Source organism: Pseudochaenichthys georgianus, chromosome 7, assembly GCF_902827115.2.
Source record: "Pseudochaenichthys georgianus chromosome 7, fPseGeo1.2, whole genome shotgun sequence".
In the NCBI taxonomy this organism is placed as follows: domain Eukaryota; kingdom Metazoa; phylum Chordata; class Actinopteri; order Perciformes; family Channichthyidae; genus Pseudochaenichthys; species Pseudochaenichthys georgianus.
Genome location: NC_047509.1, coordinates 11,269,902 through 11,296,035, shown reverse-complemented (window position 1 = coordinate 11,296,035; position 26,134 = coordinate 11,269,902). Strand labels below are relative to the sequence as shown.

Sequence of the window (26,134 nt, the reverse complement as noted above, 5' to 3'; positions counted from 1 at the left end):
ATCTTCATGTTCCATGAGGCGCAGCACTATGTTCCCCACATATGTTTATGTTTGCTCAGTCTAATAACATGGTTGTGAAAGAATACCAAAGCTGAGGCTGGACGATGATTGATTGTTGGTGTGCCATCGGTCACCGTGTGTCTTATTGGTTTTGTGTTATACTGTGGTGTGGTTATAAAGGTGTGAATATCTAAATAATATACCAACATATGCTATTGTCATTAGTTGTGTCCCTGTTCTTCAAGCTAAGGCATTGCTAAATTAACAACTCTTGGCTTACAGAGTGATAACATGAGACCGATTTTTATATATAAAATATAAATGTATTTTCATTTTATAATTTATTTATAATTTATTTTAAATATTAACAATATAATAAAATAAATGGAAATATATACACCGGAAAATATTTAATATAAATACCTTGTGTGTGTGTGTATAGCTATTGCTTTATCTGATTAATGTTATTTTCATATGAAAGTCCATGATTATAAGTATGCAGTATCATAACTACATCTTTGATGTTTATGAAAAACCAAACCGTTTGAAAATTGGTTGAAAATTGAGCAGGCTATGGTTATTTAAATAGTAAACCATAATGTTATGAATGAGAGAACTGCGGCAAGATGGCGGCCAAGTGGCAACGTCGGTCTCCATTGGCCAGCAGCGCGGGTGAGTCATCTAGTGTTTATATATCTATGCCCGAACACATCTGGTACCGACACCGGAACCGTCCTGAGAGTGGAGGTCTGTAGGCAGGCTCCCATGAAAAAAGGAGACACATTTTGAACATCCTTATGAATGTCACACACCGGGTCTATGATATAACATACATACTCCCAATCATGTTGCATAAAGTGGTATGGGTGGGAGCAGTGTTTAGCTTGGATTCAGTGAGATTTAAAAGAAGACTAAAATAAGGTTGCAATTTTTCAGTTTTGACCTGGTTTTGACAGGCTGTCTGCTGTCCTTGGTGCTGATGTGTTTCATTAGTCTGGGGTTGGATGTTCCTCTCCAGGCCTACAGGGGGCGGAAGAGCGCCATGCTGCTACATTTTGATAAACAGAAAGAACCAAAACATGCAGCAGCGAAAAACATGGCGATCCCCCTTAAAGCAGCCCGTCTCTGTCGCCTGGCAGGACGGACTGTCACCTCTCTCTCAGCCTCACAAACTGCCAGCCTGCCAGAGAGGAGATGCTACATCTCCACCTCGACGGGGAATAGTGAGTGACATTTTTGTAAAAGATAGGAAGAGAGATTCTCCTATGCAGCTCAGAGGTCAAAATGTCCTATCGGGTGCTGCTAATGACAGCTAATGACAAATGTGTGTTATTGTTCTGAACCTAGTTTGGTTAAAACCTTCTCTTGTTGCCACGACAACAACATTCGTTAAATATGCGGTATCTATGGGGATGTGCACGTGAACACATCGTCCAGGCATAACAAACAATAAAACAAAAGTTGAGAAGAGTCGAAAAAACGTTCAGAAAGTTTCATAGGATGCACCTAAGATACTTATACTGCGACCCTATGTGGGCTTGTTGTTTTGAGTGCAAATGTTTCTTCGCTAAAACTTGACGACGAGTTAGTAACAATGGCGTAGAAATGATTGAACGAAAACTACGTTTGGCCAGAAAAAGTACACAATGTGACATGTGCTATGTCACATTCCCCCAACAGTTTAACAAAGGTGACAATCAAAAAGAGCACGTATACGTGTTCTCTCAAGTAGCTTTCCATACAGCATCTGCACCGCTTCTTGTGTAGCTGTGTTTGATACATTTTACAGTATTTTCCTACTGCTTTCATGTTTAATTATCCTCTCTGTAAGATGCAAGTCTGTTCTTGAACAGGCAGGTACCAACTTCACGGTAAACAAATACAACGTGCACCCTGAGAAGCTAACAGTTAGTAATTTTGTTCTTGGAAAACTACTTTAAAATATTATTGTTTCTACCAGAAGTTTTGGTTATATATCTCGCCGCTGTGTTCAATCCCAAGTTTTTCTCCAAGGGACAGATATTAGTTAACCTTAATCCACTTGTTCATGGTGACCACAGTTACTTAACTTGTTTAAACTGATACGAACTTCTACAAACTACGAGCAAAAGATGACCAATGAAATGACAGAGGGGCAACAGGTAAATCACCTTGGCGCATTGTTGTCTTCGCACAGTCGTAGCGCTTGACATTGCTAAAGCCCAGCCTAACACCATGTTATATAATGTAATATAACAGCAACAAGCAATGATATTTTAAATGCCGTGCATTAATCCAGAAATGTATTAATGTCCAAATTACTTAGTACCACTAAAACCACACTTCTTTTTAATGCCAGCAGGTGGTGCTTTACCTGACTTGGCCTCTAAGTAATATCTTTACACACTTGTGATGAGTGTTTGGTTTTCTTTTAGACTTGTATCTAATAAGCTAACACTATTAGTTAGCTTGCCAAATTAGGTTGGTTTACATTATTTTATGACGGGACTGATCAGAAAAATCATTTTTAAATCATGTAAGCGCCCTTAAAAGTGACATTCGTATAGCACATGCCTCTTCATCTTAAACAAATTGGTACTAATAAAGACCACAATTACTTTTCCATGATCAACTATCAAACAAAAAATGTTTTCTTTTTTTTCTGTAGATTTACAGTTCAAGCTGAATGCGCTAACGGCTCACAGCAGTCTGGACCTCTTCAAGAAAGAAACTGGCATCATCTACCGCATGCTGGGCCTCGACCCCAGCCGCCTGCCAAACAACCAAGAGCGTTTCCGAGACTGGTCCGTCGTGTTTGGTGATGAGAAGATCAGCAGTGGACGACACTACTTTGAGGTGACGGTCAAAAAGTCTCAAGAGTTTCGTGTGGGCGTTGCCGATGCGGCGATGTCCAGAGAGGATTGTGTGGGAACGAACAGCTCCTCCTGGGTGTTCGGCTACGCTCAGCGCAAGTGGTTTGCTATGACCAACAACAAGATAATTCCTGTGACGCTAGTGGGCAAGCCAGACCGCATTGGCATCCTTCTCGACTACGAAGCTGGCGTTCTGGGGCTGGTAGACGTAATACAACCCACAATCATTCACACTATCAAAGCCCAGTTCAAAGATCCACTCTGCCCCGCGTTTGGACTCTGGGACGGGGAGATGCTCACACACTCTGGTCTGGAGGAGCCCGAAGGCCTGAAGTGAATCAGTACGAACTGTGATGGCTGTGGGAAATCATCAAATCAGTTCACGCTTAAAGAGCTTACGAAATGAAGGGCAATACTGTTCTTATTACGATAATATATATACTATTATTAATGGGAAATCATGTCATTCATGACAATATGCCCGCAGTATTTATAAATCGTGGTTTATTACAACTTTCCATGCTCACTTCCGATGTTACACGACCGCTCCGAACAAAACAGCTTTCGCCGGTTAGTGACGTCACGCACGTCACGAGTAGAACACCTGTTGAATAATACACTACCTCTGTGGCTGATGTCGGACTCTGGAGACAGAATCGAGTGACAGACAAGACTCATTTGGCGGAGATCCGATGCGGCAACAGAACACAGACTGGTATACATTTGACTTTAATTCATAGAGATTCTCAATAAATAGTAAATAAATAATAATACATCGTAATGTAGCAGGCAAACTTGGCTCAGGCAACAGAACAGAGACTGGTATATACATTTGACTAAAATTCAGAGATTCTCAAAAAATAGTAAATAAATAATAATGACTCTGCTGAAATAACCAGTTTAGATACATATAGCTGGTCAGGCTGTTGTAAATTGACCAGCCAGTATATATTAGGCTGGAATGGTTGGCTGGAGAGGGGTTTTGGACACTTCAGCTGGCCAGGAGGGCTGGTTTATCCATCTATCACCAGCTTATGTTTAATAATAGTATTAAATATACCCTGCTGGGAGCTTACCAGGATTCCAGGTGACCAGCATACATTAAATACTGGTATGATTATTTAAACAAGAGAACATAAATATATTACAAAGATTCATTGTGTCATGTATTCTGGTATCTACAAAATAAAGACATTGTATAGTGTTCACAATAGTATTTTAATTTAATAAATAGCTAGTTAATATAATAAAATACACAGTAACAATACAATAATTATACAAATAACAACCAACCTGCAAATCAACCTACACATCAAAATAAATATATTATCTAAAACCGGTGCATTTGATTTAAAATAAAAGTAATACATAGAATTCAATATTTAAATGGTAACAAAAACCGTAACACTATGTATGATAAGAACAAGGCAACAAAGAAAGTGTTTGTTGTTTTTCCTTGTTCATGTCTATAATGTTTCCCGTTGTGTAGCGTCCAGCCTTTCCCAATCTGACCTGCACTTCTGTCTGTTGAAGCCACTTCTTGAAGCAAACTGAAAAGAAATGTACAGATATAAGTACACTGTAAAAAGAAAACTTAATATTTACGTTAACATTTGGGCTGCTGTGGTTGCCAGAACCGTTAAAGTATAATACATTACAAATTACAGTTGGTTGGCATAGAGTCTAGACGTTACAGTCAACAATTGCTTATGGTGAATTACAATGGCAAAAACAAATAGAGCTAGTGTACACGGTGCAGCTGTATTATCTGGGAAATAGAAGAATCGGATCAGGATTCGGTATTGGCAGACAATCAATATCAAATGAATCGGATCATTATTAGCATCTGATCACCTTTGTCGACTTGCAGCCTAAATACAAAGATAACTCCACTCCTCTCCTACCACTCTTACCTCTAATAAGCCTTGGTAGAACTAGTGTCCGAGTCATAGGGTCCAGAGGCCTGTACTACGAAGCCGGTTCAACCTAACCTGGATATGTTTGAGTTAGCCGGTTGGCCTAATCCAAAACATACGTGCTCTTGCTAAACGGTCCTACGACGCGGGTTATCAAGTGGATCGCTCAAGCCAGCCGTGTCCTATCTAGTTAGGTGCGCGTTCACATGAAAGGGGTGGTATCTGGAGCATTCGACCAATCACAAAACATGGAGAAGCGTACCGACAGCGCAGCGTCATACTTCCTGAATGAAAAGTGCACTTTAATACTAGTCAAATATGAAGAAGTTAAACTTTAAACATCCATGACTTAAACACTTGATCAGGATCAAAGCCACAGAGCTGCACCTGCAAGGTGAACACAGCTGGGAACAGAACAAGTGTTTGAATGCGTACATTAACAGGTTTATGATATCACTGCCCCGTCTAAAACACGATCTGACTTTCATTACATTTGACTCGAGTGTTTCCTCAACTTAATGTGTTGCTTAAAATAATACTTCTGCATACAGTATGTGACACTGAGTGTTGCACGGCCAGATACGGCTCAGCTGACTCAGATCAGGAGATATATGATATATTATGAAGTGATATGCCGCGGACTGTACTTAATGTACTCTGATCCGGTTACTTATGTTGTGGCCGATATTTAAGTAAGCTTTCTTAACGCTAATGTTATAATAGTCAGATTGCTCTGAAGATGGAGCGACGGCAGCTTTTCTGTATTTCCTTTCTCCTGTAATATGACTTGATCGCTTTAAACTCCGCACACTGAGCTCTGATTGGTCAGCAGGCAGTGCTTTCACTGAGTTGAGCTCTTAGCCTGCAACCTAACCTGCTCCGGGGCAGTTTAGCCGTTCAGCATAAGTTACCATGGAGATCTAGTCCGCTAAAAAGAGAACCAGCTTCGTAGGACCGGAAAGCCGGAGTTTTCCCTGAAGTTAGCCGCGAAGAGAACATCCTGCTTCGTAGTACAGGCCTCAGGACTGACTGAAGACATGTGGAACAGAGGACAGGCATGGTTCCATGTACAGGAAACTGGAACTTTGAACAGGTGTTTTCATCTTTTCTGCCTGAAGATTCACAAGTTCTTGATCAGGTGTTTGATGTGGGCTGGCATGATCCTTTCTGCAACGATAAATAAAGAAAACAAAGATTTTTTTTTTAATAATGGTAATGATGGTAACAACAATAATATTAGTATAATTATGTATATAGCTAGCACTTACACAATTGCAAAGTGATTCTCACAACAAAAATAAAGAACAAAACAATATCAACAATAAAAAACAAATTATTACAGGAATGTTGAGACAAATAAATGTTTTTTTCAGGAAATGACCTTCCAAAGGCTAAATTCAAACTCAATACCATAAATAACTGGGTACCAAAGTGCTTTACCTGATAGAACACGCTCCACACGGAGCAGCAACCATCCGGCTCGGCCTTTTGCTGCATATCATCTCCTCCCTCTATCTCTCTCTCTCTCTCTGGTGTTAGGTTCCAGTAGATCTCTACTATCCAATAAAACAGAAATTCCCCAAAAAAATCATATTAAAAAAGTTAAAAACAATGACTTGCTGTTGGCATTGAAATGGATTAGAATCTCACCTTTTTCCTGGATGTCAGGAAGGCCATGGAGTCGTTCCCTTCAAGTCCGCAACCAGTCATAGGAGTTCAAATGCAAAGCCTGAATGATGACAAGAGCGAGAGACATACATTTTACAATTATATTTTTAATTCATACCAGAGCAGTGTGTACAGGCCCTGTACGACATGCAAAGAACAGATCAAATCCCCTGACAGACTCACACACTTTGGTGATGTCCTCATCTGATAATGTTTCATTTTTTAGCAGCAAAGTAACATGTATGTCAGACCCAACTCATTTACAGTATGTTTTGCATCTCCTCAACAATGGTCTGTATAGTTGAGTAGAAAAAAACTGTCCCTACAATTTCAGGTAGATTAACACACATTTGTAAGAAAAGTTTACAATGAAGCACAAAATCCCTCTTTGTATTAAGCGAGCTGCCACAGAAAGTGCAGCTTAACATGCTAACCTTTGGTGAGCTACAGTAAAGCTAACTTCATGCTCAACACAAAACCTTTAACGTGCATTACATTGACGATTTTAAACACAACTTAACTTTCTCTACTTGTAAGATAACGTTTAGTTAACTTACCCTTAAATAACTACATCACGTTTTTCAGTGGAAACACAAACTGCAGAAAACGTTAGCTGCTAACTGTTGTTAGCTAAGACAGCTAGCTCTTAAGGGAAGTAACATAGCCTCATGGCAAACGTAAGGTTGAGTTAACGTAACGTTGTAAGAAAGCAAAACGAACCTTCGAGAAAGCGTTTACTCTCTCTCCTTAGCGGGCATTGTTGATTGTTCGAAACACGATCTCTTGATGTGCTGCCCCACACATCGTCGGTTTCATCGACCCCGGGTTACCTGGTCTAGCAAAGGTCCGCCTCGTACGACGCACTTGTTTTGTCCATATACGCAACATTTGATCATTTTTTGGCCACAAAAACATCCCATAACCAGATGTTGAGACGGCCCCACATCCCCATACAACATATCGCTTGCCAATTATTCTTGGCGTCTTATTGCTGTGCATCCTTTGTCGTAATATTTGGCCCTTCAATGCATTCAAACGGGACTGAGCTCAGCTGTGTTCCACTCATGACGTCACCGCCGGAAATGGCCGAAGTTGATGTTTCCGGCGCAACGAACGATTGTTACTAACTGACAACTTTTGTATGCTGTTATAATCGTGATTTATTAAAAATAGATCAATAATAAAAAAATCATATGGCACATTCCACAATACAAATGCAACCTCTATCATATACTAAGCCCACTAACAGGTGCTAAAAGCATTTCGTAAGCTCTTTAAGTACAGGTGATGGTCAAGTTGGATCATTACAATGACTCTTTACAAAGCAGATTCATACTTTGTGTATGCCATCCAGCCTCAGGCAATCATATCACAGAAGCTTTTTAGTGTGTACCTCGCATCCTAAATGATGTGAAAATTGTGTGTTAATAATGTTTTGTTTTCTTTACCCTGGTATTACCGTCACAGTTACAAAGCTGAAATTGTCACAAAACCTTTTTCAGTCTCATGTTCACACTGTACACTGTTTAATAAAATAACTTCACAGAAACTGCTTTTACATTTCTTTTATTTACAGCAGGATGATGCATATTTACATTAACGCGATAGTGGAGCCTCGCAGTGGCGAAACTGTGGCCCGCTTACACTGACACATCATATTAAATGCATGCACATTTACACTACAACAGACAGCAAACTTGAACACCAACATGTGGACAGTTCACAGACGAAATGCAGCATGTTTCTTTCTAATCAGAAGACGATTTATTGTTGATTGAGACGCAGCAAATAACAACTTTATAACGCATAACAATAACATATGCAGAGTTAACAGAGATTAAACAGATTAAAACGGAATAGGCCTACATGAATAATCATAGGTTTCTAACAGTGACTATTAACACATTTTACACAATTGCACATTTTTTTGAATTCGACAGTGCAATAACACACACACTCTCTCTTCGCGCACACACACTACAGAACATCGAAGGTGGTGGAAATAAACTCCCTCATGAGAACATGAATGTTCAGTGAGTCCAGAATCTCCTGCTGTATATGCAGCAAGGCCAGGTGAGTGAGTCTCTTCTGGGTAACTGTTACGCAGCCAGGTTTTCAGGCGACGGAGCGCCGAGAAGGATCTCTCTGACGAGGCCACGGAGATGGGCATGGAAAGACACAGCTGGAGGAGATTTTCCACGTATTTGATGAGTCCTCTTGTTTGCATGTGCAGGCTGGACATAGACACAGCCAGTTCGTGAACAGTGCAAAAGTCCTCATCCTTCGTAAGGTCTCCCAGCATCCTCGTTTGAAGACCAGAGACATCTATGTTTCCTGGCAGCTGGAGAGATCTTCCTCTGTGCCAACTGACCCCTTAGCAGCATCAAGCAATGTTTCCTCCCTGAGTGAGGCAGTTTCCATGCCACTCTGGTCAAAACGGCGCTTGATTTCACTCTGCACAAGATCAAGAGCCTCGAAAAACTCTCTCCTCCATGATGCCACTCCTTTTGTTGGTAGAACAACATCAGCCTCTGTTGCGCTGTGGAATCGGGACGGTGTCTTGCTTACTCGGCTGCCAGCTGGGTCAGGCATCTTGTGTATGTACACAGAAATATAACAAAAAACGCTGGCCACGAAAAATCACAGTTGAGGAGGTTGAATTGACCAGTAATAGTCTGCTACTTATTAATGATATTTTCTATATGTCAACCATTTGAAAAACAACCATGTTTCATAGACTGCTTACACTAAAATGCTAACTCAAAATAAAACTTTTGTATTGATTTGTTTAGTGAACCTTTTGGCGTTGCAGTTACAACTCTCCGCCAACAGATGGGGCCAGCCCCCTCGGCACCCCCCCTTCCCGCGTCCCTGTGTTTAAGATACTCATTCATTCATCACGTCTCTCAATGATTCAGTCCTCTCATAACATTAATTAATTGCCATACCTAAACCCTTATGATCCCTTGTGGATTAGAGATTAGATCATCAGATTCCTTCCCCTTCTCAAACACCCCCCCCCCTATTATTTTTAGACTTTATGACATCATCCCCCTTTGTGAATCACTGTCTGCTCTTGCATATGTGTTTCTTATTTCTAGCGCCAATGCTTTTCTTTTCACTTTATCGTTTCACTTTTTAAAACCTTTTATCACTAGCCTCTTGGTGTTTTATTGATCTGTGTTTAATTGTGTTGCTGCTGTTTTCTAGCTTTTCGCTATAGATCATTCCAGCCAGCAAAAATAAGGTCACTCTTGGGATATAGCCTTATTCTTTATTTTCTATACTGATTTATCAGCACTTTTTATTCTCCGAAATGTTGGATGAATTCTAAAATAGTCATTCTCTGATCGCATAAAAAAAGGGTAAACTGCTAACTAGCTCACCTGATGAAAATGGTTTAGAGCGCTCTCCACAAAGGGGGACAACAACGTTAAATATTTGTATATTACACACTTTCATATAAATGTTATTATGATTGTACATGTGCAAATCGAGTTGGACTTAGAACGGACAACATGGCCCACCCCTGTGATCTTTGACGCCCCCAAAGGGAGGCCTGACCCCTGGATGTGAAACCACCAGGTTAGACGATGCCCTTCAACATATCCGGCGTGATCTTCTGCTCCTCTGTGTCACAGGGTGCGTCGACGTCGCTGTCAGTGTACCCACGCTGGTAATCCTGCAGGACTGAAACAACGACATCGTGGCCAAACTGCATGGCGTCATCTATCGCAGTGTTCCCCCATCTGATAGATAGATAACAGAGTGTAATGTGGAGATGGGTGAATTGTTATGATGGAGATGGAAAAGGACATTTTTACTATGTTTTTTAATTGACAATGAAGATGAGTAACTCTATATTAAAGCCCCTACCTGTCTTTCATGTGAGGATTCACTTTACATACTTCAGTTAGGAAGACAACTGCTTCCACATGACCTGAAAGACAAAGGTGACCAGCGCCATGTTTCATCCACTCTTTTGAATATCAAAGGGATTATTAAATAATTAACTTTTGCTAATAGAGTGTCACCTTCTGCAGCAGCAACGTGGAGCGCTGTGCGAGAGTCGTAGTCTCTCTGCTCCATGTTCAAAGCTGAAAGGGCAAACCTGGAGGGATAACAAAGTAACAGAGGAGAGCCATCACATGTGGAAAGGATGACACGCATGGCAAAACGTCAGAAGCCAAGTATATTTAAAACCCTACAAATACATAAGTAAGAAACTGGGTAGTTTGAAGGCAATTCTTCTGATTTGACTTACCTCCTGAGAGCCGTGAGGTCTCCACTGTAGGCTGCAAACAACAGGTTTACCACCGACTTGTTCTAATGGATCAAAAGGAAACATTACTATATGATAACAGAATTTTTCTTAAACATTTCACAAAAAGCTATATTTATGGTTCTCACTAGCCTCGTAGAAAATTGCGGATACACTTGTTAGCCTGAACTTACTGGATCTTCATCTGATCTTCTCCGGGGGTCGTGTTTCTTGGTGAAGTGTCTCAGGTTGTCGTAATTGTGGAAGTTGAAATGAGACAACAGATCCTAGTGAATTAAGAGTTGATTAATATTTGACAGACCAATATGAGAAGGGATGACTTAACAGGGTCTGTGAGTATATCATTATTAGTAAAAATACTCATAATATACCTTTTATCAATTAATAAAAAATATACATTGACGCTATGATTTCCATCACTTTTTTAATGCTATTTTGATTTGTTGATTATTTTATTTTATAATAGTTTTAACTATATTTTATGTTGTTTTGTATGCCCTGCAACAATATAATATCTTCAAATGCAAAAAGAACAGAAAAAAACACAAAACTATAAATGGGGACATGCCTTCATACCTGACAGAAGTGAATGCCACGAACACTGTTTCCCAGCCGATCCAAAGGTGGAGACCAACACATCATACCCATGACGTTGGGGACAACCAGCAGAACAGCACCTGAAATGCCAGATTTAGCAGGCAAGCCCACCTGAAGATGAGAAGAAAACAAAAAGTGTCAACCTGGATTCAACATCTCGTGCTAGCATTTTCAGCAACAAAAGTAGCAATGTTATTATTTTCCAGGTGACTCACATGGAAGGCAAACTGTCCGGAGAAGTCGTACATGCCGCAAGAATGCATGAGGCTCAGGGTGTTGCGAACGGCTTCAGCGCTCAGCACGCGCTCGCCTGTGATTGGACAAATACCCCCGTTGGCCAGTGTGGCCGCCATAACACTTCCTGAATCACAGTTCACCTCAATAGAGCACAACTGGAAAAATAGTCAGAGGAATCATTTGAAAACTTTGGAAATACACTTTATTGCTGAGGGTAAAGGCCGATTCTAAAAGCATTAACTCCATTTTTATCCAGTGGTGGAATGTCACCAAATGCATTTACTCAAGTACGGTACTTTATATATTTTATGCTAGTTATTACTTTTTCTCATACAGAGAGTGATATACATTTTCTTATTTAACTCAAAACATAAAATACACTTATTTTCAAAATGACAAACCTGTCTTAGAAAATGTTTTCTATAGAGTACTGCAATGTTACCTGAAAGTAGAAGTCAAGTGCAGCCATCATGTCTGCATTTTCAGGAAAGCACTGCAACCGTTCAAATCAGAGTGAGTACATACTGAGCAAATACTTGTTTTTGTTGTTGCACTAAACAAGCATTGAGGTGATTGCAATTCAACAAATGAAAGGAAAAAAAACTCACTCTTTTCTCCTTGAGGTAGTAACCAATTGCATAATTCCTATCACCGGTCTCCCTCTCTGACTGGAAACTTTAGAAGATGACAGCTATTTAGAAAGTTGCATTGTCTGGATACATGCCAATGAGGTGGCATTTTCTGAAGCACAGTACTCACGTTGCATTGCTGAAGCCCACATACTCTGTACCAGCCAAGCTTTTCAAGAAGTCCATCACCTGCAAGGAGATTATATGTGCACGTGGTTCAGTAGGAAGGCCAAACATATGGAATCAAAAAAAAGTCTTTAAAAGGGTAAAGCATTTACTCACATAGTCGAACCTCTCTGCCTTATTTGAAAGAGGCTGTCAACAGAGGGAGAAAACAGTCACTTTCTGATGCCAACAGTCAGTGAATCCCTATAGATGGCAGTGTTTCAGTACTTTGACACCAAAGCATATATTTGTTTCCAGTAATGGGTAGGCTGCGAGCTGTGACGTGTACATGATGTCTCTGAGCCCTCAGTCCATGTGGCAATGAGCACACAGTGACCTGGGGGCTTTTATGGCTGTGCTTAAATTTCACCGACCGGTAAGGGAGCATTACCAAGTTGTTAAATTAACAAATACGGACCGTAAGCACATTCATATTTAATTACTCTAACTATAAAGGATGGTATCTAATATAACTGTGAGTTGGAGGGCAGACTGGAGAATTCACCTCATGCCCAATAAAGGAGTTTATTTTATTTATCTCCAGGTGGCTTCTCTCTGGTGCTCTGACAAGTATTTGTTTTAAACTAAATATATACATTTCTGACATTTAAACTTATTTTTCTGACCAACTTTGTATAAATCTTTCAAGCCATCGTCACAATATGGCGCTAACATACAGATACAATCAAACAAATGTAAAACCAGAAAAAAATTGTTTAAAATGTTAAAGTAATAATTGTTTCCAGTGGTGTATATAAAAAAAGCCATTTTCTGCTGCCTGAGTGTAAACTACTTTTAAGTGTATCACCTCCTCAACATACAAACAATGTCCCCTCAACACACACAGGATCGAAGTTAGCTAACACACCTTCTGTTCACGGGGCTGTAATTGGACAGAAGCACACACACGCCCCTGCTGTCAGGCCCACACACACACAGTACCTCCCTCGCTGCTGATCCTGACCTACATATAATAAAAAGTCCAGAGTATGTCCTCATTCAGCTGGAATACGTCAGGGGGAAAATACACAACCATATAAGGCTAAACTCCACTTCTCCATGTGTTACAATAAGGCCAAGGCTCACAGATAAGTGTGATGGTCAGTCGCATGGTGATGACCAGAGTCCAGATGCTACAGGACCCAAGTGACCAGACATTACATGAGAGAGTGCAACATCACTAACAGCTTCAGCGTAACATACATAGCATTACTCGGCTTCTCATCGTTGGATGCGATCATTCAGGCCTTTAAAATCCAATAAATGTACAATATCATTTTCAGAGCCATACAGATAATGTTTCATAGCACAATAAGAACGCTTGCAAACACTTCTATCACACAGATTGTAAAGAAATTCACATTTTACAATGATTTCTGTATGCACATTTCTAGTATACTTGTGAGTGGCTCAGGAATAACAAGGGCCCATGCATGGACTATAAGAACAGGATGTGTTCTTTAGTGAAATGGTGTAAAGGTTAAAACAAGAGGACAAGATATCATGTTGCATACTACAGCCTTCATTTTGCAAATGTTTCTGTCTCTACTGAAGATGTAGCTGAGGGGAGAGTTTTAAAAAAACTGAATTAGAGCATAATTTGTGAACCCCTTTTATTTGGGAAACATGGAAAAATGTCTAATTATCCGGTTTAGTTTCTTGTTTTCTTCATTACTATTGAAGGCCTGAGGTTTGGGTTGATAAACAGTGGGCCTATTTTTGGGCATGAATGGATACAGGACATCCGACTGCGTGATGTGTTTTGCGGGTATATTCTGAGTTGTAAAACCTCTGCTTCTACTCACAATCAATGTATTCATTGCAGACAATCCTTTCAATTTACCTTAAGTAAAGAACTGATGACGATAGCTCCGGCGTTCACCATCGGGTTGTGTGGTTTATCTGCACAAGAAACAAGAGTGTGTTTTCACTTATTAGCCCTAACCACGAGAAACTGCTGAGATTAGAGATATTTCATCTGAGTAACATCCGCTAATAAAGTCAAAACATAATATACAATTCTCTTTTCTCCAGAGAGGAGAATAAAATGGCAAATTGCTGTACAATTGCAATGAAGTGGTATATAGATTATTTCAAAAAGAAATTCCATCTGGACAACATTTTTTCCAGTAAAATCTGTCTGCTTTTTGCCCTATCTTTGCTCTGCCAACAACCAGAGTCTGGTGAAATGACTGATGACCTGATTTGATAAGAGTCAAATACCATACTAAGGGAAAGAGGTTTTGTATAGTTTTGTTTTTTACAAAACAAGGTTCATATGTTCACTCAGTAGTATTGTTAGCTCTTGTTATTGTTTACAGAGGTAAACGGGAGCTAACGTTTTGATTACGCTTATCACTTACTTTCGTCATTTAGTGACAGTTTGTTGAACTTGAATCCACTTGGCTCTTTGCCCACAAAGCGGTGAACATGCTCGGTGCCGAACTCGTGCACGGCGATGGCATACTCCAGAGGCTTCACACACGACTGTAGACAAAAGGGAACCTTGGTGTCACCCACAGAGTGTCTGCATGACATGAGGATGTGATGGAGAAGAATGAAAATACAATGGAGGAGTGTTAGTGAGGTAATACACACGGTGGAGGTTTTCAGAATGGAGCACACATTAAAGTGAAGATGTTACTGTACCTCTGTCCATCGATTGTGCACAGAGATACGCCCCAGAGATCGGGACTGAACTTAGCCAGCTGAGGAATGTAATCAGCTACCTACATGAACACACACATGAGTGTTACTGTGATGATCGAGCTGATAATGATTCATTATTGAGAGTTAGTAACTTACCTGTCCTGCCTTCTGCTGTTGTGCACTGTCATACATCCTGTCGATCTGCTGGGTCAGCTCATCAAAGTTTGGTATGATGAATTTTTTTCTAAAAGCCTTTGTCAGCAGCATGATGTTGTTTCCCGCACACCTGCAGGAGAACTCATCATTGAACAGACATCATAGGAAAACATTTGAAGACATTTCAAAAACTCAATCTTGCAAAAATACTACAAACAAAACTAAAATAACCACCTCATGGCTTTAGACCTCCGCCAACCAACACAGTTGCAGTTAATACACATTTATGTCCAAACAGCGTAAGGGCCTTTCAGAGGAACAGGGTTAAAAGAAAAGTTGTAGCCATGACAGTGGACAAAGCCCAAGAAGCCCAGAGGAAAGTGTATAACAGAGGTGCCCAACCGCGTGAGTTCCTGCCCGGGGATAAAGTGCTTGTCCCCGGGCACAGAACACAAATTCCTAGCATCGTGGCAAGGTCCCTATGAAGTGGCAGAGAAGGTGGGACCAGTCAATTACAAGGTACGCCAACCTGGCCGTCGCAAACCATCCCAAATATACCATGTTAACCTGTTAAAGAAATGGTACGCCCGAGAGGCACTGCTGTGTTGTTCTTCCCCGGTTGTGTTCCCCTCTTCTCCAGACAATGAGGTGGCCGAAGTTGAATACGGTCCAGGGCTATCCAAAGCTCAGTTACAGCAAACCGAGGAACTGGTTCAGCAGAGTTTGGAATGGATGTGTTCTCACTACGACCTGGACGCACAACGATGGTGGAACATCAAATCCACACAGAGCCTGGCCAAAAGGTAAAAACCCTACCGGGTGCCGGAGGCAAGACGCGCGACCATTGAGCAAGAAGTGCAGAAAATGCTGGCAATGGGGGTGATTGAAGAATCTCACAGTGAGGGACCAGCCCTGTCGTTCTGGTGCCTAAGCCCGACAAAACCAACAGGTTCTGTAATGATTTCAGAAAATTGAATGAAATCTCCAAGTTTGATGCGTATCCTCTGCCCAGGATAGATGAGCTGATTGATCGGCTTGGGGAAGCCAGGTATATCAGCACTCTGGACTTGACGAAAGGGTATTGGCAGGTTCCGCTTGAAGCAGCCTCAAGAGAGAAGATGGCCTTCGCCACCCCCACAGGGCTGTACCAGTATACTGTACTTCCCTTCGGGCTTCATGGAGCACCAGCCACGTTCCAGAGACTGATGGACAAGGTCCTGAGGCCACATCGTGAGTATGCAGCTGCCTATTTAGATGACGTTGTTATCCACAGTGACTCATGGGATAGCCATCTCATAAGGCTTGCAGCAGTGCTGGAATCTCTCCGCAGGGCGGGCTTGATAGATAGATAGATCTTTATTTGTCATTGTACAGGTACAACGAAATTACAATAGACTCAAGGTGCCAACACGCAACAACAAGACAATATAAAAACAACAAGACAATATAAAAACAACAAGACACTATAAAAACAATAAAAACAATAAATGGGACTTAAGAAAGACATGATAGGGAATATGTACATGAATAAATAATAAATAAATTAAATTGCACGATTCCCCTCGTATTGCACGGAAGGCTTATATAATTTAAATATTAGCAGCGTTTAGTGCAGATATGGCCCTGGGAAAAAAACTGAACTTGAGTCTGTTTGTCCGGGAAGACATGGTACGGAAGCGCCTGCCTGAGCGCAGCCGTACGAAGTGCTCGTTACCCGGGTGGTGTGGGTCCTTGAGGATTTTTACTGCCTTCTTAAGGCAACGAGAGCTGTACAGTACCTCCAGGGAGGGGAGGGGGCAACCGATGATCAACCGATGATCTTGACAGCCAATCCAAGAAAATGCAAGCTTGGACTGGAGGAAGCTGAATACCTGGGCTTCAACATTGGGCGCGGCAACGTTAGACCACAAGAAAGGAAGGTCCAGGCGATCCAGGACTGGCCCCGGCCATCAACAAATAAACGGGTGAAAACATTCTTGGGTCTGACGTCCTACTATTGCCATTTCATCCCAAACTTCTCCACAGTAGCCTCTCCCCTTACAGACCTGACCAGAGACTCACAGCCGCTAATGGTCAAGTGGACAGGAGAGGCTGAACACGCCTTTGAGGGACTGAAGAGGGCTCTCTGTGCACGGCCGGTGTTGGTGACCCCAGACTTCAGCCGGGGGATGATTGTGCAGACGGATGCGTCAGAGGTGGGCATAGGAGCAGTACTATCCCAGGAGGTTCACGGTGAGGAACATCCCGTCATGTACATCAGCCGGAAGCTGAACACAAGGGAACAAGGGTATGCTACTGTGGAGAAAGAAGGCCTACATTTCCAACAGGTGGTGGAGACCTCACACCTGGTGCTAATCACTCCTTCAAGGGAGACAAAGCACTTTGCTCAGTTGTGGTTGGCACATGGAGGGAGCAGGAGGCTCCCAGCGTGAGGAAACATTTTGGTAAGCTGGTAAGTCGGTTAGCGGCCCGGCTACGTTAGCCTTTGTTTAAGGGAAGGTATTTTTGAGTTTAATAGCAATAAAGCCTTTTTTGGATTTGAACACTGCCTCTGTCGTGATTGCTGCACTACCACTTTTGTTCTTTATCTGCCCAGTCCTGTTACACCATTTAGAAATGTTCTGTGAAATGTTGTCATAATTGGTGCAGTGATTCTTGAGTTGTGGCCAACACTTTGTCTCTGGGATATTATCCAAACATTTGTCAAAAGTTTTCTTTCTTGGACTGAAAAACTGCAGCCTTAAACACGGAGACTGGTTCTGCCTGAAAAATGATTGTATAACTGAAACTCCAATCAATTTGTATCGAATTGAAATGCTCCACTCCTCACTGGGCTTTCATTATTTTCTTTTTCATCACAATGGATTCAAAGTGACCTGCTTTAGACCAATAGATACCCAGCTAAAATAGTAAGCACCGTCTCCTGCCTATATCAGCAGAGCCTCATAGTTATTAGAGATGTTCACATCTACTGTATACATTGTCAACAATTTTGAGCGCTTTCAAGGAAAGGCATGTACAATCTGACCCGCTGGACTCACTAATCCAGGGTGATGTTTGCGTGAGGCCACCGGGAGAGGAGAATAGAGAGAGCTTGCATTATTCACATGGGTCAATTCCTAGAAAAAAGAAGGACATAGCTCTCTCTATTTCTAGTAGCCTATTTATATAGTGAGTTCTTGAGTGTTCTTCAGAAGAGGATAACCTTACAAATCAAAGAAAACAAGCAGAGAAAGAAAGACACGGCCAATTAAGTTTGACAAAGACTACCAGGCTGTGTTACCCTCTGCTGTTCCAAGCCAAAGGATGAGACGGAGTGTATTACACTTACAAATGACACCATTTGGCAACAGACTGCATGATCTGTTAAGTGTACTAATGAAATAACCACAGCATGGAGCTCAACCAGAATGATGCCGCCTTCTTTCTGCTCCCTTTACTGCTTTGGCTGCCCAGTGTGTGCGAGAATTTGGTTAGTACTGTAGCAGCTGTCAGCCGTAAAACGCCTGTCTCTGTCAGTCTCTTGGATTCAAATAGCGCTGACCACTGAATACTCCTCCTGTTACTCTTGTACTTCAAGGAGTACAAGAGTAACAGGATATACTTACTTTATACTACGAGCGGCTACACTTCCACGGACCCAAACTGACATAGTGGCATAACCTGTGAATTTCCAACTTCCATGTCTGTCACATGATGGCATTAGGCCAACAAAAAAAGTTTCCCATAGACCTAAGACATTGGTGAAGAAATGTTAGTTAATACATTTTTTCGAGTTAATGAACTTCAAACACTAGTTAGCTTTTCTTTTTAGGTACTTGAAAATATCACCTGGCTACCTATCTACTTGGGTTTCATGTGCCACTGTGCTATTTTCCTATGAATGAATGACCACATCTCACACTCAGTATTCAGTTCTCTTTACACTTCCAGGAATCTGCCTTTCTGCACTGCGATGTTTATACAGAACAGAGTAACCACACATTGGCTCTAGAAGTGGGCTTTCACATTTTTTGGGTTACCTGAAGGAGAGGCAATCAGTTTGTTGCGACCCGCAAATCCATTGCTAGATGCACACTGCTCCTTTAATCGCAACAAAGTAAACAACCTTTATCTTACCCAAACTTGCACCCTTTCTTCCTTTTTCACGTGCATAGTCTCAGATTCATATGCAGGTTTGATAAACCAATTGGAATAAATAATATATTATACTGGTTATGCAGAGTGTTTTATAAAAGCAAATATAGAGAGTGCTCTGTGTACTTTTGGCATGGAGGTAAAAGTTATTCACTCCCCCTGTGAATAACCGTGTGCATAACTGCGTTTCCATAAATACACAACACTTTTCTCACCTTCTGAAGAGCTTCTTGTCCATCATGACCGGCCCGACAGAGTCACGTGAGGATTGTCGCATTTGACGGACACAGTCACGTAGGCGAGGGTCAGAGGTTAACAAACCTGTTTTTCTTAAAGCCTGGAGAAGAGGGAGAAGAGATGGTTTTGAGTGACAAGGGATAAAAACATTGGAATCGTTTATGCATTCATCAAACACTTTGGATCAGGCACAATAGTGGTCATTGAATGGCTATTAGCAGTGTGTTGAACATGTGTACATAGGGTAAGTGGAGGTACACTGTTGGAGGAACCTGTGACCTGAGATATTTCTCGTCATAACTACACTGTAGCTATGTACGTATGACTAATAAAAGCCTTGAACCTTGAACTTCAATAGTGACTTCAAATGATTGTGGGTGCCCACCTGGGTATAAGAAGTAAATACAGACGTAGACTGAATCACTTGAAACCTTCTCGTAAGTCACACGTCAGGCTGCCTGCCACTGTCTCAACCATGTGCATCTATTTTGGGGACGCCATGTGCACGACCCTCGGCTGATTCATTGAGCTAACGGCAGACACGCACATGGCTGCTTTTGCTGTTATTGAATGTCTGTGTGTCATCTTTAGCTAAAGGACAGGACATTCTAAAGTTAGTGCTGCCCTCATAGTTTTTTATGCACACATCCGCCTGCACGTGTAAGAACATTTTACGTTTTCCACACACAACAGACACAGACAGGCCTTTCAAATGACAGCTTGGTTGGCATGATGAAATAACTAAGTACCTCATATGCCTAAATCTGTATATTAACTCTTCATACACAGTCATTTCAAGCTGAAACTAAATGTATTGAAACTGTCAATTAATATATGAGTCAATCGACAGAAATGTCATCAGATACAAGGTTGATAAACGGTTAATTATATATAAATAAAAAAACAATTATTTGTTAAATATGTTGCAGTTATTGGTCCTGGACTATATTTTCTGGGTTGTCAGATAGAACAGGCAATTTAACCAAGTAGGACCAAACAATTACTTGATAAATAAAGATAATAATGATTCAGCAGTTACATTTTTAACCTTAGTTTGTCAGGGTACTATATTTAAATAATATAAAACTTACATTTTATATTTTATCTAAGCTCACTAAAAGGGCTTACCATTCAATTAACTTGCATGTGTATCAGGCAGGATTGGAAAATACATGTTGTCTTGCTTTGTAAGTTTGAAAATATATTAATGGCAGATACAAAAAATTGCAATCTCAATACAAATCAGCTTGTTTCCAATATGTTCTGATATTCAGAGTCATTCTCTTGATACTAGACCACAGATTTATCATGTTATATCTCCATTTCTACATCAATGGAGAGAACAAACCCAAACTCTGCCTTTAAGAACAAGTATTGGAGATTGAATATTAAGTGATGGTATATATTATATAGCATCTGTTTTAACAGGACACATATCAACTTTCAAGGCAGACTATAACGCTAAGTGACTTGTAAGGATGAAGGGTTTTGCAGTTCTTCTAACATTGATGTTGACTTACACTCTCACCATTAAGTCCTCTCCCAGTCACCTCTACAAACACATCAGGTCATCCGTTGCACGACAACAAGCCACTTGTGTTGACACACCTCTCTTCTCCTGAATGCATGTTCCATTTTAAAATTCCGGAGTTGTCATAACACCCAGGTCAGCAGATGTCCATGTCTGCCTTTTTTTAATGTGACAGTCTTAAAGGTCATGCCACATGAAACTACATGAGGTATGCATTAGCACGTTATCAGAGCGCACAAAAAACCCTCGCAGTCTCTGTCTTAGTTATCTTCCGAAATATGTTTGTATATAAGATATAGGAAAGAATAAAAGCATTACATAACTTCAATACATTGTGTGTACAGGAGATACTGGCACCAAATCAGGGTTAATGAACAGTGAAAATGTTATGGTGGTTACTTCATTTTTTAATCCAGATGTTAGTGGGTATTTGTGTTTTTTTTTGTTCAGTGGGAAAGCCTTAACTAAGCTCTTTGGTTCTGTTGTTTAAGTGAAATGCCCTTGATCTAATGAGCCATCTATCACATCAGCAGGTACAAAATGTTAAGATAGTGTTGTAATGAAACCCCCATTATAAAAAGGATGATTAAAAAATGCATGGTGTTCTCTAATGGTGATTACATCAGTCTTACACCACCTATAATTAGTCCTATTACATGACAAATTCCCTAAACACCTTCTTGACTTGAACATGCGTTCAGACGGAGATGCTCTGGATTCCTGCTTCCGGCTCCTATATCACTCCCCAAGGTTGATTTAACCAAAGTCATAGGTGCTTTTCGGAAATACAATACTGAGGCAGTGCCACATATGTCATGGAAAGTCATAACAGTCCATGGCGTGACTGAGAAAGTGTGAGTGTGTTGTTGACTCACAGAAATGAACTGAGGCAGCGGGATTGTCTCCTTGCCTTCAGTGATGGTGTAGAAAAGCAGGTCCTCCATACTGGACATGAACCTACTTCTGCCAACACAAAAAACACATAAACATGTTTGCACCTTTTGTTGTTTGAATTTGCATTGGCTCCAATGTTTTCAGACAAAACCCTGAGATGTGTGTCAACGTTTACATCAATAACATGGCCAGTAGTGAAAATACTGGCATCATGACAGAGGCTGTGGCTTCTATGCCATGTCTAAATATGTTTACAAAAACAATCATAAGCAAAATTCATTTTGTCATTAGTGCAGTAGGCCTATATACAAATGCGGGCTTCCATATTGTTTGGGTCTAGTAGCCTATACCTAATATAAACACGTAACCTACTTTGAAATACTATTAACAATTTGTATGTTAATAATTGTACTTATTATAGCAAGAGTTGGAGGAAAAAAGAAAGAAAAATACAATTACAAAAGTAAACTGCTAACTGCAAATAGCATAACAATCCTATGGGTGTAGGCCGACATGTAATATAATTACCATGATAATCAAAAAATGGGGAAATGATTGTTTACTTATTTACCAATAAAAAATAACAAGTTTGAAGATACACTCTGGTGTTTGAGTTATGTAATGCTAGCTAGAGACACAATTTAGTTAGCTAGCATAAAGCCTGGAAGCCATTGGGAATAGTTAGCCTTCTTCTGGCTAAATATTTAACAAATATAGCCAGCTATATCAAACCCAATAAACCAAACACAGACTTGTTATTAACAATGTTTTTTAAACTTTAGTTTGTGAATGAATAAACAATCAATACTATAGAAGGCTAATTTGTAAGTTTCAGAAGAGCAGTTGGCGTTTCCTTTTTTCATGCCATTGGACAGAAACATGCTAACTGTTTTAGCCTTGTTGCTAAGCTAAGCTAACTTTCGTCTGACTGTATCTTCATGTTTAGAAACGAGTGGAATCGATCTTCTACAATCCTAGCAAGAAAGTGAATATTGGTAAGAGAATTTTCCAAAATATATCTTACACAAAAAGTCTAACTTATAAGTAATGCTGCACAATTTATCTAAAAATATTCATTTTGGAATATTTCAGTCTACAATTATTTTATAAGTGTGATGTTATGGTATAAATTACTAAAAGCTTGACATGTGGGATTGCCAGACATGTGAGTAGGCCTTGACCAGAATAGCTGTTAAGTGATTTATTTAGAAGTTAGTGGTTATGTTATGTATTAGGTCCCACTGTAAGTAAGAATATCATGGTAGTGTAATAATACCATTACCTATTATTGAAGAAGTAGCTAATGAGCATACAAACAAACAAACAAACAGTAAATCTGAGAAGGATCAAATATTCATGAGTGAACTACTCATGCATATTTGATCCTTCTCAGATTTATTGTTTGTTTGTTGTATGTCTTACTTACAGTGGGACCTAATACATAACATAACCACTAACTTCTAAATAAATCATTTAACAACTCATCCAATAGGATAAATAAGTCATCCATATCACAACAGAACTAACACAAAACAGAAAGTCATATATTGTTCTGATCTTAGCTAAAACATGTTGTATTTCTTATATTTCATTATGTAAATGTTGTGGGGAATTATTAAATATATATGTTGGTTAATTATTGGTGATTTATTCATTTAGACACAGCATTATGTGACCTACTTGGGGTGTCCTGGGTCCGCATCAGGGCCCTTCTGGTGGAAGGCTCTGTGGGTGTGGTGTGATGCTGCAGCCCAGCATGGGAGAGGCACAGGTTGCTGGGTCCGGGACAAAACAATGGTGTCAGCTCCACCTCTGCTGGAGATCCCTGCATTTTTAAATAGCTGCAAGATTCCCGGGTTAGCTGTCCTCAGACTTTTCAGGCAGTGCATTTTGTGATAAGTAGGGCTTAGTCTTTAATAATTCAGAGGATGTGTTTTTTCCTCTTCCCAGTAGCTTATCCAGAGAGATATTTGTTGTCCAATGGCCCTCTGTCCTTTGCTTTAACAGCAGCTGCTGTCCTACACACAAGTACAGGCTGTGACTCGGGGGCGGGGCTTTGACACATGCAGCATGGTGGGGTCAATAACCTGCAGTTACTCAAGCCCAACTGGTGTTTGATTATAGGCAGAGACGGTTTAGAAAGTTATGGAGCATATTTGACTTAGGTAAGACTTATTACATTACCTTAGGAAAATAATATGTATAAACATTTCACAAAGTTATATTCCTACTTGTGTTTGGTCTGGTCTTTAGTTTAGGCCTAGAGGTACACAGCTTTATTTCACTTTCAAAAAACTTGCTGACTATTTTGTTCCAAATTCAAATCAAAAGGTCAGATGAATAATGTCACTCATGGCAGTTTCAACATAAACCTTTTTGATAATTGTGGCCAAAATTCAGATGTATGAGTTTAACCCTTGTATGGTGTTCGGGTCTGTGGGACCCGTTTTCATTATTTAGCTAAAGAAAAATTACATGATAAATTATTTTTACAAACTCACACTCAATGGCCTTGGCTCATTTTCTGTGAAGAACATATATCAGATTCAGAACACATTTTCAATGACCACCCACTGTACACCCCCCCTACACATTTACATTACATACAGGATGTTCGGGTCCACTGCACGGCTAAAAAAAGTGTGGAAATTGTAGGTCCTGTGCACCTCTCTGGTCCTTCTGTGTGTGTGTGTGTGTGTGTGTGTGTGTGTGTGTGTGTGTGTGTGTGTGTGTGTGTGTGTGTGAGACTTTTGTGTTTCCGCCCCTGCCATTCCCGCACACGGTTGCAACATTGTTGATAAATTCAAGCACCGACACCTGTCTGCTCTCACGTTCCCGCATTATGTTTTTTAATCTTTATTTTGTTCACACTCTATCCCAGCTGTACATTTGGGGCGAGACACAATAAATAAAGGCCAAAAAGATTCTCTGCTCAGAGGGCCTTGCAAATGATTTTGGAAGAGAGAGAACCATTTGATGATGATGTAGAGGAAGAGGTTTCAGAATGTGAGGATAACATTTCTGAGAATTCTGAGTCTGACAGTAACTTTGAAGAAGAGGAAGAGATATGCTGTTTTTATTGCTTGTAATTAAGATGAAGTAAACATCTGTTGAGTATTTTAAAATAAAAATAGTTTGATTGTGTTGAATTGAAAACCCGCTGCCCTTGGTCCACCAGAACCACGAACACTGGCTGAATGAAACAAAAATATGAACACCACACAAGGGTTAAATGAGGTAAAAGGGGATGGGAAAAGTTCAAATGTCCACATCAAGGTTTATTTTCCAAACATGGCAGCATTCAAAATAAACTGGCCTTGAAAAAGTGGACGTACGCCAGCAAATGAGTTTATTTAACTCCTATCAAAGGAAAAGTCATTTCAAAGCCCGGACTTGTGTTGATGTTTACTGTTATTTATTTTTTCTTATAACTTTTTGTGATGCTAAATATGTAGCTTTGCAGAACAAATTACCACAAATAAAAATCAGGAAAATAATTAATATTTCACGAGTTTTTGTCAATGTGACCTTCACTCTGAGTCATTTGTTGGTGTCATACCTTTTTTATTTGATTGTAAAATACTTTATGATAAAGTGTGTCAGCTTAATCTGACATTAACTTAAGGTCAGGTTATTTATATTTCAACATGGACTGGGGAAACCTGTTTGTTGTCTTGTAAATAATGTAATATAGGTAAAAATCATGTTCACACTAGAGAGTCATTTCTAATGCTGTTATGTGGCGACACCCCATGGTGAGTTTCCCAAACTGACACACTGAAACTTTACTATGTTGTCCTCTAGGTGGCGTACTCACTCCAGCGGGACCCGATGCTCAGGTCAGTCTCTATTCCCTGACTGTTGTTTTGTGGAGAGGACACATTACAGTCCTGTGTCTGAGATCCTTCCTCTCCATAGAGGTTTTTGGCAGGTTTCCTGGTTCTTCAAACACAACTGTTTGTATCATATGAGATCTCTTGAGACGGAGGCCTGACTTCCTGTCTTTGATGTCAGTCCGCTGCTGTGTGAGAAGCTCCTCAGTAAGACAGTGGCTGACTGTGATGGAGCATTGTTAACACAAGATAAACAGGTTATAGGGTATCACTTACCAAAAACAGAGGATCAAGAAATGAAAACTGTGGCAAGAATCCGACAGTAGATCGGCACTCTATATTAAAAGCTCT

General features: G+C 40.4%; 3 protein-coding genes across 4 annotated transcripts in view; 2 read left to right on the top strand and 1 right to left on the bottom strand.

Moving 5' to 3' along the window:
• Positions 1-1,078: 1,078 nt before the first annotated feature.
• spryd4 (SPRY domain containing 4) lies at positions 1,079-3,259 on the top strand. Its single transcript, XM_034087735.1, has 2 exons — positions 1,079-1,223; positions 2,648-3,259. Exons 1-2 carry the CDS (start codon positions 1,097-1,099, stop codon positions 3,187-3,189), a joined length of 669 nt encoding a protein of 222 aa, XP_033943626.1. The 5' UTR covers positions 1,079-1,096; the 3' UTR covers positions 3,190-3,259.
• Positions 3,260-7,986: 4,727 nt separating this feature from the next.
• Positions 7,987-23,984, bottom strand: LOC117449169 (glutaminase kidney isoform, mitochondrial-like). Of its 2 annotated transcripts, XM_034086615.2 has the most exons (18): positions 23,631-23,984; positions 21,932-22,019; positions 19,504-19,625; positions 15,152-15,281; positions 14,996-15,075; positions 14,710-14,873; positions 14,190-14,248; positions 12,464-12,496; positions 12,312-12,370; positions 12,161-12,227; positions 11,995-12,045; positions 11,531-11,707; positions 11,295-11,426; positions 10,892-10,984; positions 10,701-10,762; positions 10,471-10,547; positions 10,313-10,376; positions 7,987-10,185 (listed from the first exon to the last, which is right to left on the bottom strand). In XM_034086615.2, the coding sequence occupies exons 1-18, from the start codon at positions 23,837-23,839 to the stop codon at positions 10,023-10,025; spliced, it is 1,830 nt and encodes a 609-aa protein (XP_033942506.1). In that variant the 5' UTR covers positions 23,840-23,984; the 3' UTR covers positions 7,987-10,022. The 2 variants fall into 2 exon arrangements, with proteins under 2 accessions (XP_033942506.1, XP_033942507.1); XM_034086616.2 differs by lacking the exons at positions 19,504-19,625; positions 21,932-22,019; positions 23,631-23,984 and adding an exon at positions 15,386-16,266.
• Positions 23,985-25,182: 1,198 nt separating this feature from the next.
• The window catches only part of col2a1a (collagen, type II, alpha 1a), a 30,099-nt gene continuing 29,147 nt past the window's right edge, over positions 25,183-26,134 (top strand). The window contains exons 1-2 of the mRNA XM_071203673.1: positions 25,183-25,187; positions 25,755-25,789. Of these exons, the coding sequence (XP_071059774.1) occupies positions 25,183-25,187; positions 25,755-25,789 (40 nt within the window). The remainder of the gene's footprint in view (positions 25,188-25,754; positions 25,790-26,134) is intronic.